This window comes from Trichechus manatus, unplaced genomic scaffold (assembly GCF_000243295.1).
Source record: "Trichechus manatus latirostris isolate Lorelei unplaced genomic scaffold, TriManLat1.0 scaffold00028, whole genome shotgun sequence".
NCBI lineage: Eukaryota > Metazoa > Chordata > Mammalia > Sirenia > Trichechidae > Trichechus > Trichechus manatus.
This window is the reverse complement of record NW_004443964.1, coordinates 2,825,265-2,838,790: the sequence shown is the minus strand read 5'-3', so window position 1 is coordinate 2,838,790 and position 13,526 is coordinate 2,825,265. Positions and strand designations below refer to the sequence as shown.

At 41.9% G+C, this 13,526-nt stretch overlaps 1 protein-coding gene across 1 annotated transcript in view; it reads left to right on the top strand.

Moving 5' to 3' along the window:
- The first annotated feature begins 584 nt into the window (after nucleotides 1-584).
- Nucleotides 585-13,526, top strand: part of CCDC40 (coiled-coil domain 40 molecular ruler complex subunit) — a 56,260-nt gene continuing 43,318 nt past the window's right edge. The window contains exons 1-2 of the mRNA XM_004374366.1: nucleotides 585-760; nucleotides 1,029-1,233. Coding sequence (XP_004374423.1) covers nucleotides 585-760; nucleotides 1,029-1,233 — 381 coding nt within the window. The remainder of the gene's footprint in view (nucleotides 761-1,028; nucleotides 1,234-13,526) is intronic.

Below are 13,526 nucleotides of genomic sequence, written 5' to 3'. Positions count from 1 at the left end.
GCCCCCGGCTCCCCGCTCCCCAACTCTCCTCCGCCTGGCCCCGGCCCCCAGCCCTGTCGCGTCCCACTCCCCGGCCTCGCCTCCCGCCCCGGGACTCTGGCCCCGAAGGGATCCCGGAGCCCCCGCAATTGAGCAGAGCCCCTGGGACGCTGCACGTGCGCGCTCTCCCTTGCCGACGTCTTTATTTTGTGTCTTTGCGGTGGGAAGGGAAAGACGTGCACCGGAGGCCGCTGGGCACCCCTTCTCCCAGCGGTCACCTGGGGAGGGCGCCCGAGTCCCCAGGTCCCGAGGATACATGAGCTGGCACTGGGCGCGGGGACCGAGACCCGGGCGCACCTCGCGGGTCCCGGCCCACCCAAGGGTGCAGCTGGCTCAGAGCCGTCCGCTCGTCCTACCTACACCCGCCACCCCTAGGGGAACACTGCTGTCCCGGGGTCCCCATGTGCCCAGCCATACCCCCGTGGCTCCAGGACTGCCCCGCCGGACGCACGTGGACACTGTTCTCGCTCTACAGAAACTGAGTCCAAGCGGGGCAGAGCGCGGACACGGAGACATAGCTATTTCTCTTTAATGTATCTGTATAGATGCACTTTGTGTTCTATGCGTTTTTCCGTGGGTATCAATGGCACAATGGCCGGCTGCGCCCCGCGTCCCCCGGCCGCCCCGCCCTCCCCGCGCGCCCGGTCCCCGCCACCCGCCGGATGTTGACGGCGTTGCCTAGCGACGGAAAGATGGCCGAGGCCGGCGACCCGGCCGGAGGGTGAGCGGGGCCGGGGTGGAGAGCTGGTCTAGGTGGTGAGGGGGCCCAGGCCGCTCTCATCGGCCGTCAGTGCCTGGGGTGACCTCATGTCTCCCTTCCTAGCCCCTCTCGGCCCGCCTCTCCCATGCCCCTTTCCCCCACCTCTGTCTCTTCCCGCCCCACTTTGGGAGCCCGTCCCCCTCCGTCCACACCGCCCGCGCGGCCCTTCTCCCTGCTCACCTACTTCCCTTTGTCCTCCTTCCCACCCACCCTCTCCTCTCACTCCCAGCGCCCAACTCTCTCCCAAACCCGGGACGCGGGAGCCCGTAGTAACCATGGCAACCAGTAGGCTTGGTGCCTGCTTCCCAGCCGCAGCGCTGGTGGAGCGCTCGCAGCGGGGTGCACCGGGTACGCCTCGACCAGCCCAGCTCCCAGGCTCCCTCCTGGCAGGACAGTTCCTAACCCGCCTCACCGAGCTGGGTGGTAATGGCGGGGTGGGGGGGTGGGGGGAGGATGCCCGCGACTCCTGTGAATGTGTAGAGCACAATATACTTGGAGTTTGATAAAGATCCCTGCCCCGAGGCCTCTTGTCTCTTAGAAAGGAGAGAAATTCTATTTTAAAGAATATGACCTTTTTTACCTCAGATACTTCTGTTTTTGTTTTTAAGATAGGTCTTTGTGTACTGATATGGAAAGACGAACAAGTTACAGTAAATAAAAAGACTAGAAGCAGAACACTATAGTGTGATCTACTTGGTATATATACCCAAAAACCTACCGCCGTGGAGTCGATTCCAACTCATAGCGACCCTATAGGACAGAGTAGAACTGCCCCAGAGTTTCCAAGGAGCGCCTAGTGGATTCGAACTGCCGACCTTTGGGTTAGCAGCCATAGCTCTTAACCACTACACCACCAGGCTTTCCTTGGTATATAATATATATATCTGTGATATATATATTATATATAGTTTGGCATGTATGTGTATAGTGTGATCCACTTTGGTGTATACATGTTTTTATCTAATTTGTAAGCATTGAGCTGCTTGCTAACTGAAAGGCTGGCAGTTCAAACTCACTCAGTGAATCTGCAGGAGAAAGACCTGGCCATCTGCTCGCATAAATATCACAGCCTAGAAAACCCTGTGGGGCAGTTCTACTCTGTCACATGCGGTCGCTAGGAGTTTGAATCAACTCCATGGAACCTAACAGTAAATTTGTACACATATTGGAAGAAGTACAGCCAGAATGCTCCTTAGAAGTAAGGATGGTGAGACTTCGTCTCACATACTTTGGACATGTTATTGGGAGGGACCAGTCCCTGGAGAAGGACATCATGCTTAGTAAAGTAGAGGGTCAGCAAAAAAGAGGAAGACCTTCAGTGAGATGGACTGACGCAGTGGCTGCAACAATAGGCTCAAGCATAACAGTGATCATGAGGATGGCGTAGGACTGGGGAACGTTTCGTTCTGTTGTACATCGGGTTGATGTGAGTCAGAATCAACTCGATAGCACCTAACAACTATATATATATATATACTTATATATATATATATATATATAAATAATTTGGTGTGTGTAATATATGTATTCATGTATGTGAATATATATATGTGTGTGTGTGTTTAAATACATAGAAAATATTTTTAAAGAATATACACCTGACTGTCCCACTGTTTTCACTGGTTATGTTGGGAAAGGGGAGGAAAAGTCACAAGGGACATTCATTGTGCCACACATTTCTGTATTAGCTTGACCTTTTCTTTTTACAATGAGCTTATATTTTTAATTAGAAAAAAATTTTAAACGTAAATCATGGCATTCTTGTACTATCTAAATTACAGAAAAAAGAACGGAAAGTTTCTAGAGTATTTGTCCTTTTTTTGCAACTTTCTTATACTTTGTATTTTCCCCAGCCTTGTCACAGACACACGTCTATATTTAAGGTGACTTTTCTGGCTTCACTTAATCTAATTGTACAGTTTCTTTAATTTTTCAGTAACTGTGTTTTTCATTCATTCATGGGGCTACTACTTTGTGGCCCCAGTAACAAATGTGAAAAAGCCATGGAGCCGGCAGCCTAGAGGGGAGGCAGGTAATCAACAATAACCAGACCCACAGAATTTCAAGAGGTGATAAATGTGGGGCGGCAGGGAGCTATGATTTTAAACTGTGAAATTGTTTCTCCGAAACCAGGTCTCACCCAGAAGGCGGCTCCACTTCTGAAGGAGAGGAGGAACAAAATAATGAAGGCGACAGGGTAAGGCTGCACGTGGGAAGATTTTGGGCTTCAACTGGTTGGTTCCAGTTCAAACCCCCGCTGAGAATTTGCATGTCTAACAAGTTCCCAGGCTATGCTAACGCTGCTAGTTAGCGACCAATTCTGAGAACTACTAGTAGAGCACTGGGTCTCAAAATTTATTATACATAAGAATCACCTGGGGATCTTGTTAAACTGTAGATTCTGATTCAGTACATCTGGGGTGAAAATGCAAATTCTCAACAGGGGTTCAAATCCAATGAACCAATTCAAAGCCTAGAGATTTATTCTGGGCTTGTGTTGATAGCAATTCAAAACAGTAAGGACCTATCAAGTAAATTGTATGATCCTATCACCCTGCACTAGAATAAACTCGTTCAGCTGCAGAGAAACTCATTTTACGTACACCCTATTCTGAAATGTTGGCCACTAGTCAGGAATGCCATGGATAGTCTACGCTTGGATTGCCCTGAATTTTTCAGAACTCATTTCCTGTAATGAAAGGTGCAAAATTATTGCCAAAAAAAAAAAAAAAACCCAGATAAGTAAAAGCATGAGACATTGTCTCTTAGTGATGTTCATAAGAGCATACATGCAGTTTTCCCATCAGTCTAATTACACCATTTAGAATAAAACCTCACTAGATTCTTTGGAGTTCTTTTTTCTGACTTACTTCTCTGCCATACTGCTACAGGTCTTACCACTAGAGGATAGCCATGATCAGAAAAGTGAAGAACGTCTTGGTGTTACAGAGGACTCTAAAGGGGAAATCACAACCCAAGGAGAAGTTGCAACCGATGGAGAAGTCGCAACTGATGGGCAGGATGCAACCCAAGGGGAAAATGCATCCCAAGGGGAAGGCGCATCCCAAGGGGAAGGCACATCCCAAGAGGAAGGCATAACCCAAGGGGAAGACGCATCCCAAGGAGGAGTCAAATCTGATGTGGAAGTTGAATTTGAAGTGGAAGTCGAATCCCCTGAAGTGAAAATCAGTTCAGTATTCGACAGTGATATGGATTTCAGTCCTGAGGAACTGTCTGGAGATGAAGCAAGCTCCACATACCTGCATGAAAGAGTAAATGAAGGAGCTGATCTTGAAGATTCCACCAGTCCATCAGAACCAAGTGAAACATCAGAGCAAAGTGACCAGCTTGGCAATTTGGTGAGTAGCCCTGAGTTCTGCTTTATGCGTCTTACCGCCCATATGGCTCATCACCCTATGCAAGGAACTTAGGGATATGCTGTAACTACAAATTGCGATCCCCGTTAGAAATGGTTTAGCAAACTGAGGTCTCAGGATCCACTGCCCAATGCTGAGCAGCCATCTAGGCTCTTCAGGGTTTCCAAACCCAAGGTTGGTGACCTTCCATAACCACTAACCATGTAACTAACCATGTAATTAACCACGTAACTAACCACGTAGGGTTCCAGTCTCTAGACCAGCGCTTTCCAGTAGAACTTTCTGTGATGATGGTAACATTCTATATCTGAGTTCTCAGTATGGTAGCCATTAGTCACATGTGGCTACTGAGTACTTAAAATGTGGCTAGCATGAGGAAGGAACTAATTTTTTAATTTTTTAAATATTTTTATTTTAAACTTAAGAACTACCTGTTGCTAGTGGCTACCCTGTTGGACAGCACAGTTCCAGATAATAAGAACAATAACAATAGAACTGGAACCAAGACAGCAGAGTAAGAAGTTCCACATTCCCATCCTCCCACGGGGTGGGGAGGGGGAGAGAAAATGATGGTACTGGCGTTGTTGGAACTCTGGTGACCAGTTTGGGGATCCCAGTAGACTGGCGAAGGTTTGTTAGACTCTGAGACTTTTCTTGACGCTGGCTTGAGCACCACCTACCTCTGCTTGGCAGCCAGCTTGAAGTGGCAGCCATGTTTCCAGCTTGGAATCTTGGTTCTGGAGTGCGCAGAGCCCACCTTGTTAACAAAGTATGGTGCTTGCCTGTTTGAATCAGTCAAGTGTCAACCCAAAGGACTAAAGCACAGCATTTGTATCCATTTTGTCCATCTCCAAGGTCACTCAGGATGAAGGAGTGGCAGGTACAGCCCGAGGCATTGCAAAATGAACCAAGGAGCCCATGGCACACAGGGCAAAAGAGAGTGATTGAGACACCAGGGTCAATGCTAAAGTAGTGCTCCCATTCGAAAGAAGACGCTAGAGGGTAACTTGAAGCTGTGTGAAGAAATAAAGACCATCAGTAAAAGTAATTTCAAGGGCAAATATAAAGGCCAGCTTTGCTCCTTTTTTTTTTTTTTTTTTTTTTTTGTAAAGCAAAAAGAAAGTTTTATTCGGCATATATTCAAAAAGGCAAAAGTAGGAAGCAGACAACCATGCTACCAGAGCCATGTCTGCCCAAGTCCAAGGAAATATCACAGAACAGACAGAGTGGGAAAACAGACAAGCATGTTGCCACAGCCAAAGATCATTACAGAGTTATCAGTATATATTAACATTGCAAATGGGCAAAACCATTGAAAGCTTCACCTTTTCACAGATTGGCTAGAAACTGTGATCCTACATTTTGAATTGTCTTTCTTAACAATCTTTGGTACAGGTTTCAGTAATGACAGTCAGGAGGATCTTCATTGGTCTAACAAATTTTCCATTCACTAAATGCTAATAGAAAAAGACAAGAGTGAAAAGTCTTTTGTGTTCTGTTTGATTGGCTTTATGTGAAAGGTTCCCTAAAAGATATTTTCCAAGACTATCTGAGCTATTATCTTTATACCTCAGGGCCCAGTTGATGTGTCCTTGCCAGTCCTTGTGAGCCCTCCTGAGCCCAGCTCCAGCTGGGTCACCTTTTCTATGCTTAAGGACATGGAATAATATCTCCAACATTATTTACTAAATCATTCCCTCCTTTTGATCGGAGATTGGAGACAACACATCGAAGATCAATACCTGACTTAGTTGAGCTCCTACATGGCGGCCATTGCAGGCTCTTTAAACTCACGGTACTGGTTTTCCACCGGATACCATCTGGTTCTTCACCAGGATCAGTCACATTGGTGAAGTGAGCAGACTCAATGTACATCAACATTTTAGCCCGAGGCCTTCTTTTGCCTTTTACGTGTACAAGACAATAGAGGATAAATTTTATTATGCCTAATACTATCAGGATACAGACTATTACTATTCCTTGCAGTAGTGATCTAGCCCATGTACTTATTCCTGATGGTAACCAAGCAAACAAATCTGGTGTTTATAAGAGTGTTACAATGTGTAACCAAGTAGGTTGCTGTCTAATTCTATGTATATCTTGTCTACAGCACAGACTACACTTTCTTGGACTAATAAAAAAAAATCTAAGGCTATTCTGTCATCTCATGTCAGCCTGGCTTAATGAGGTCAGAGATGACCATTGTGCTTCCACCCCTCTAGCAACTTCATCTGCTATTTGTCCCATAGTGATTGATATATTTTCTTAAAGATTTCTCCACTTCAAATATACCATAAGTAGGAATTAACCCTACCAACCATACCCTGAGTGTTGGACCAATGAGTTTTCTTCTGACTCTCATTCTACAATGTGTAACAATGTTAACATCCCAGTATTTACGAGAATCATTAGCATGAATCTCTAAAGGTAATCCTAAAGTTCTCAAAGTGCACTGCCCACACATTCATCGGGAATCCAAACAAGCAATTGTTCACATAAATTGACTATCAGTTGGAAAGGATCATCTAAACTAGTACAGTTGGATCTACCACACAAAAACATATATCCATAAGGAACACACAAAGTTTGCCTAGAGCAAACAGAAACTATAGAAAAATTTACACGTGACAACAAAGTTTTCATTAGAGAATTAATGGTTAGCAAGTAATACAGGATGGACCTCTCCTGTATACTAAGTGTTCTTCCCAAGGGCAAACTGCCCCTCCTTGGTTTACCTATTAACAATCATGGGTCACTTTCTCTGAAGCAGAAGTGGAACCTAAGACAAAATGGAGTCTGAGCCATGAGGTCGATCTCTTCTGAGAACCTGGTGTCTTTAAGATATGTAATTTTCTGTATAGTAAGAGGGTGAGAGTTTGGTTACAAACGTTAGACAGGTATTTCATACAACACTGTCTTGAAGACTGATTAAACTGATTACTGATTTACCCTAAACATAACTCTCAGTCTGATGTTTGAAGTTAGTTTCCTAAAACAGACTGAATTCTTAAAAAAAAAAAAGAGCACAACTCCCAGAGCAAAATGGTCTAACTAGTTTATCTGGACTATTGTTTGACTCCAAAGTGCCTTCAGGAACCAGTTTTTTTTTCCCAAAATTCGAGGTTCAAAAGGACACAAAGACGATGGCCTGTGCGGGGTACCCCAACCTCCATGAAAGCCAGAAATCTGGATTCCAGGAGGATTACATACAACTCTCTCCTCATTCTTTCCTTTGGATCATGATCTTGCTATAGAATCTTTTATCAAAAAAGTTTAATAAATGGTAATTGGGCGTTATCTAGTTTTTAAGATCCCAGGCACCATACAGCAAACTAGGAAATAAAACAGAAATGCTAACGATAATATTAACCCAATTGCCTGAAATAACCAATGAAACCATGACCCTAAGGTCTTTGAATCAAGGAAACAAATCTCATGAGGTGTTTGTTTATACATAAGCAACATTAGTGACTGTTTTCCATGTGCCTCAACAGCAACTACATTCTGCAAAACCTCAGATGAGTATTAATATAAATACAGCAACATTTATCTGTTAAGGCACAAACTGTTCCTTGAGAGAACTAACAGGAAATCTAATGCTGTTCTATTTTGTAAAATCATAGCTCAAATTTCAGACACCTCTCTGGTTATAATATTTACAACTTTGCTAAGTTCACCAACATGAACTTCTGATTCAAGAGTTACAATATCTAAACCCATTAGTTAGATAATTTAGGAGAAAGGAAAATGATTTCTTATATACAGAAAGTAGGACCTTCAAACATCAGCAATATTCCCACATTAAAAACCGATAGTTTCCTTTGGTTTACTCAGTCCTGTGTAGTTAATTTCTGTTCCACGTGCTTTTGGATCAGCCCCAGTCTGTGAACCGATCAGCTTCTGCCTAAGAGTTCTGGACATCTTGATTTAGTCACAGTCTTTTTCGCAAATCCAATATAGTCCTTTTTTGTTGAGATATTTTGGTCGAATGTTTTCAGCAAATCAGCAAAGTAAAAACTTATCTGCAGATGACAAAACTTAATATGGCCATGATTATAAAAATAATACTCTTAATAGTGAAAGACCCGATGGAAATTAATTACAAGCGCAACGTAAAGGCCAAATAAAATCAGTTAAAAAAAAAAAAACTTTAGGTAAAAATATTTCTGAATATAACTATTAATTGTATTTTTAAAGAACTTCAGATATAATACATAATAATTTTGAGACAAAATACCATATAGTCAGGATATACCAAGAATATACAAGTCTCTAAATACCTGAATAGCAATAAAAAAAGCTTCATAGGTAAATGATGTGAATTCCTCAATCAAACTGTTGGCTTTGACAATGCTAGATTCAAAAAAAAAAATCTGTGACCAACTTAACAACACAGAAATAATAATAAAATTATGACATAATATTATGCATTCGCTGTCTAATATTAGGCAAAAACGTAAGAGGAAATGCTAACATAAAAGTTTTAACTCATCGAGAATCAGGCATGTCTCTTGATTTTGATAACACATTCCGTATGATTTATAACATGTTAAATAAACCTTTTTAGCACTTTTCCTTTATAAAAATTTGTTTGTGGCTTTCCATGAAGTTTCAGAATTGTCAGAAGTTCATTATAGGTCACTGTGAAACAATATTTAAATTATTTAACCAAAAATCTTAAGTGTAAAAACCTTAGCTTTTTTTTTTTCTCTAAAGCCATGTGGCTTGGTTTTCCACTCAGGAATCTTATTCTAATGAGAGACGGAACCTCTGTCTTCGAGGCAGATTACACAAAGAATAAATTAACCCTCAACTCAGAAATCAAAGAAAAGCTTGTTATTTTAAGAGCAAGAAACTCAATTATTTGTTTTATATGCTATTTAACATTAAAGCTCCTAAAAATCTCATAAATTATAAATTAAACCATTAAACTTTAGTCAGATGGATAAAACTTTTGACCATATCAAATAAATTTCTTTTTCAATAAACCTCTTAAGCATTGTCTTTGTTGCATACCTCTTATAGTGCTTCCCTTTAAATGGCAAAAATGAACATACTCATTAGCATACTAAAATATGTATATATTCTTCCTCTTGTGGCATAAAAAGCCAAATTACATAAGCTTAAATTATGACTACTATTTATTAACTCAATTTAACATCAGTAAGTTACCTAAAATGTCTTGGGAATTATTTTAAGCCTGTATATCATAAAACGTAACAGTAACTGAAAGAAAGTCTGTTTAAATATTCTAATTTTCAGTTAAGTTTTACTAGTTCCCATATTTTCCCAGTCTAATTTTAGCCCTTAAAGATTTTATCAACTGGCTTTGAATATCACGAAGTCTCTGCTCAACTGACTAATTCATTGATATGGATATAACCTTAAGCGCCTGGCCACGAGTAGAAACATATTTCCAGGCCACTTCAGGTGTGTCTCACTGTGATTTCTATTTTTTTGACTTTTTAGAGTTCTCCTATAATAGAGAGAACTTGTTTACAGTCCTATGATTGGGATCCACCCAATTTCTGATAACTATAGCAAAGCAACAATTTTTCTTATCTTTTGTCTTAAGAGTCACCACCTCGTTGGAAAGCGTCTTTCAAAAGCTTCCCTGGAGCTACATGACCTTGGAGACTGGGGGCTGGGAGCTTGGGAGGCTTAATCTTGTCCCACCCTCTCTCTCTTGACTCATGGGAGACATCTACATATGTTTAAGTTGACCTAGGCATTTTGAAGGGCAAAAGATAACCAATTTCTTTTTTACTATTCTGGAACTGTTACTTTTACTTTAAGACAAAATTCTTCTTTTTCCTTAAACAAAACACATTTCATATAACATCTAGCTTAGGTTACTTAGAAAGGTTTTGCTTTTAAGACTGACATAGTATAGAACATAAATATCTTAGTGTACTTTTCCAACAGACCAATTTATATCAAAGATTTTCCAAGTAGCTACTAAAAGTCTAAATCATAAGACAAACACGAGACACAGTTTTTTATGGATCAAGAAAGAACTGAGGTTCTATGACCAGCCTTACAAAAAACAGCAAGTCTCAGCCATAACCTCCAGCCCGATACAAGACACAATGCTCTAGACCAGAAGCAAGCTCTTAGGACAAAAGGAGACAGAAAGACCACAGAAACTCACCAGATAATACCACACAAAACAGGGATATGTGGATTCTCGTTTCTTAAAGTGTATCTAGCCATTTTTGGTAAGATGGACTCAATTCAATGGAAGAAAACGGGTTCTAGATAAAACTTATTGTCAGAGCCCCAGATGGAGGCATATTAGACCTTCTGACAAAACCTGAGCAACAAGCAAAGCTCCCCAAAGAGGAAAGAAAAGGACAACACATGCGGAAGCTCATTTTCCCAAAGTGGTCACTGAAATTCCAAGTTACTTCTAGTATATTCAGCTCATAGCGGTTTTAAACATGAACCCCAGACTAGTGTCCGGTAGCAGGGGGAAATCCAGGCTCATTTATCAAAGATGTTAAGCTCTAAGGTTCAAGCTTCTGGTTTCCTATTTTTGAACTTAATTTATTCTGCCGGCAAGACAGAGACACAGTCTCTTATTTCAGACCTTAAATATACTAGTTCTTCCAATTGGAAAGTACTTTAAAGCTACTGATGATTTTATTTAACATTGTGATTCTTAGTTGAGAAATTGTATCATAAAACAAGTATGGAACTACCACTTCTCCCTCAAATTTCTAACACAGGTCCGGAGCTGCCACCTCCCCCTGTGAATTTGGCAAAACAGAGCACTATTTTCCAGGTTTTCTCTGAGCCACAAAAAGAAACCTAAGGAGGAACACGACAGAGTTTGGATGGTGTTTTGCCTAGACCACGTGTACCTGCGCTGCAATGGGAAAGCTGGCCCGAGGGCGCTCCAGCCTGTCTCACAACCACCTCATCCTTTCAGAGGAGAACTCAATGCTCGCGATGAGTGCCGGTGACCACCCCAATGGCTTTTACTGGCTGACCCGTGCCTGGATTTTTGTGGCTTATAGTGACTCAAAGCTCTTTGAAAATAGAATTATCTCTTTAATGTTTCAAACGCCGGAATCCGGACCTAAACTGCAGTTAACCAAACGATCAAGCAAAAATCTAAGAAAGATTCTCCTTAATCAAACAACCGGTTTTTCAAACCAATGTGAGGAATGAAGCTTAAGAAAACATGAGAAAGAGAGCAAAAAAGAGTAAGCAAAGGCTCGTTTTCCTAGAGCACTCACCCCGTCAGTGTGAAAGGCACATGGAGTGGAAACACGTGGGTCCAGAAGATAGGACCCCACTTCGCTAGCTTCTGCTCTGCAGTCCAGAGCTCCTTGAGGTTGATTGGATTCATAGCTTCAGAAATCCCTGATGACTATGCTATTAACAGTTGCAGAGGAAAAATATCACAAAGTTTAGTAAAGCAAAAAGAAAGTTTTATTCAGCATATATTCACAAAGGCAAAAGTAGGAAGCCGACAACCATGCTGCCAGAGCCGTGTCTGCCCAAGTCCAAGGAAATACCACAGAACAGACAAAAGTGGGAAAACGGACAAGCATGCTGCTGGAGCCATGTCTGCCCGAGTCCCTGTATTTTTTATTTGTAATTCTATTTGTTACGTTCTGCAAACAATAATTATAAACACATGATACCAAGCACACAATTTATAAAGACGTGATTTGTGACATCAACGTAAAGGACGAGGAAGGAGGAGTATAGGAACAGAGTTCTCTGTGTGTTAAGTTGGTATCAATTTAAACTAAATTTTCATAAATTTAGGATGGTAAATGTAAGCCCCATGGTAACCACAAGGAAAATTTAAAAAAAGGAAATGAAGAGAATCAAAATAATTCACTATAAAATATCAACTGAACACACAAAAACGGGCAGTATTCAAGGAAATGCGGGATGAAAAGGTACAAGACTCACAGAAAACAAATAGCAAAATGGCAGAATAAGTCCTTCTTTGTTGCTGTCGTTGTTGGGTGTACTTGAGTCAGTTCTGACTCATAGTGACCCTGTGTACAACAGAACGAAATACTGCCCGGTCCTGTGCCATCCTCACAATCGTTGTTCTGCTTGAGCCCATTGTTGCAGCCACTGTGTCAGTTCATCTTATTGAGGGTCTTCCTCTTTTTTGCTGACCCTCTACTTTACCAAGCATGACATCCTTCTCCAGGGACTGATCCCTCCTGAGAACATGTCCAAAGTATGTGAGACGTAGTCTCATCATCCTTCCTTCTAAGGAGCATTCTTGTTAAGTACTTCTTCCAAGACAGATCTGTTCGTTCTTCTGGCAGTCGATGGTGTATTCAATATTCTTCATCAATACCACAGTTCCAAGGTGTCAATTCTTCGGTCTTCCTTATTCATTGTCCAGCTTTCTCATGCATATAAGGCGACTGAAAACGTCATGGCTTGGGTCAGGCGCACCTTAGTCTTCAAGGTGACATCTTTGCTTTTTAACACTCTAAAGAGGTCTTTTGCAGCAGATTTGCCCAATGCAATGCGTCTTTTGATTTCTTGACTGCTGGTGGAGTAATGGTTAAGTGCTACGGCTCCTAACCACAAAGGTTGGCAGTTGGAATCCACCAGGCGCTCCTCGGAAACTATGGGGCAGTTCTGCTCTGTCCTATAGGGTCGCTGTGAGTCGGAATTGACCCGACAGCAACAGGTTTGGTTTTTGGGGGGCTTCCATGGGCGTTGCTTGTGGACCCAGGTAAAATGAAATCCTTGACAACTTCAGTCTTTTCTCCGTTTATCATGATGTTGCTTGTTGGTCCAGCTATGAGAATTTTTGTTTTCTTTATGTTGAGATGTAATACATACTGAAGGCTGGGGTCTTTGATTTTCATCAGTAAGTGCTTCAAGTCTTCTTCACTTAACGCAAGCAAGGTTGTGTTATCTGCATAACGCAGGTTGTTAATGAGTCTTCCGCCAATCCTCATACCCGGTTCTTCTTCATATACTCCAGCTTCTCGGATTATGTGCTCAGCATACAGATTGAATAGGTATGGTGAAAGTCCTTCTTTATCACTGATGAATTCTACCAAGCAATTAAAGAGGAATTAGTAAAAATTCTTCTCAAACTTCCAAAAAATAAAGGATAAGGAAACACTTCCTAAGTCATCCTGTGAGGCCAGCTGATACCAACACCAGATAAAGACACCACAAGAAAACTACAGACCAATGTCCTTTATGAATACCGGTGCAAAAATCCTCAACAAAATACTATCGAACTGAATCCATTTTGAAAAGATTAGAAACAATGACCAGGTGGGATTGCTCCCTGGGATGCAAGGTTTATGCTGCTGTCACAGCAGAGGTGGCTCTTGCTCTGAAGCCTCCGT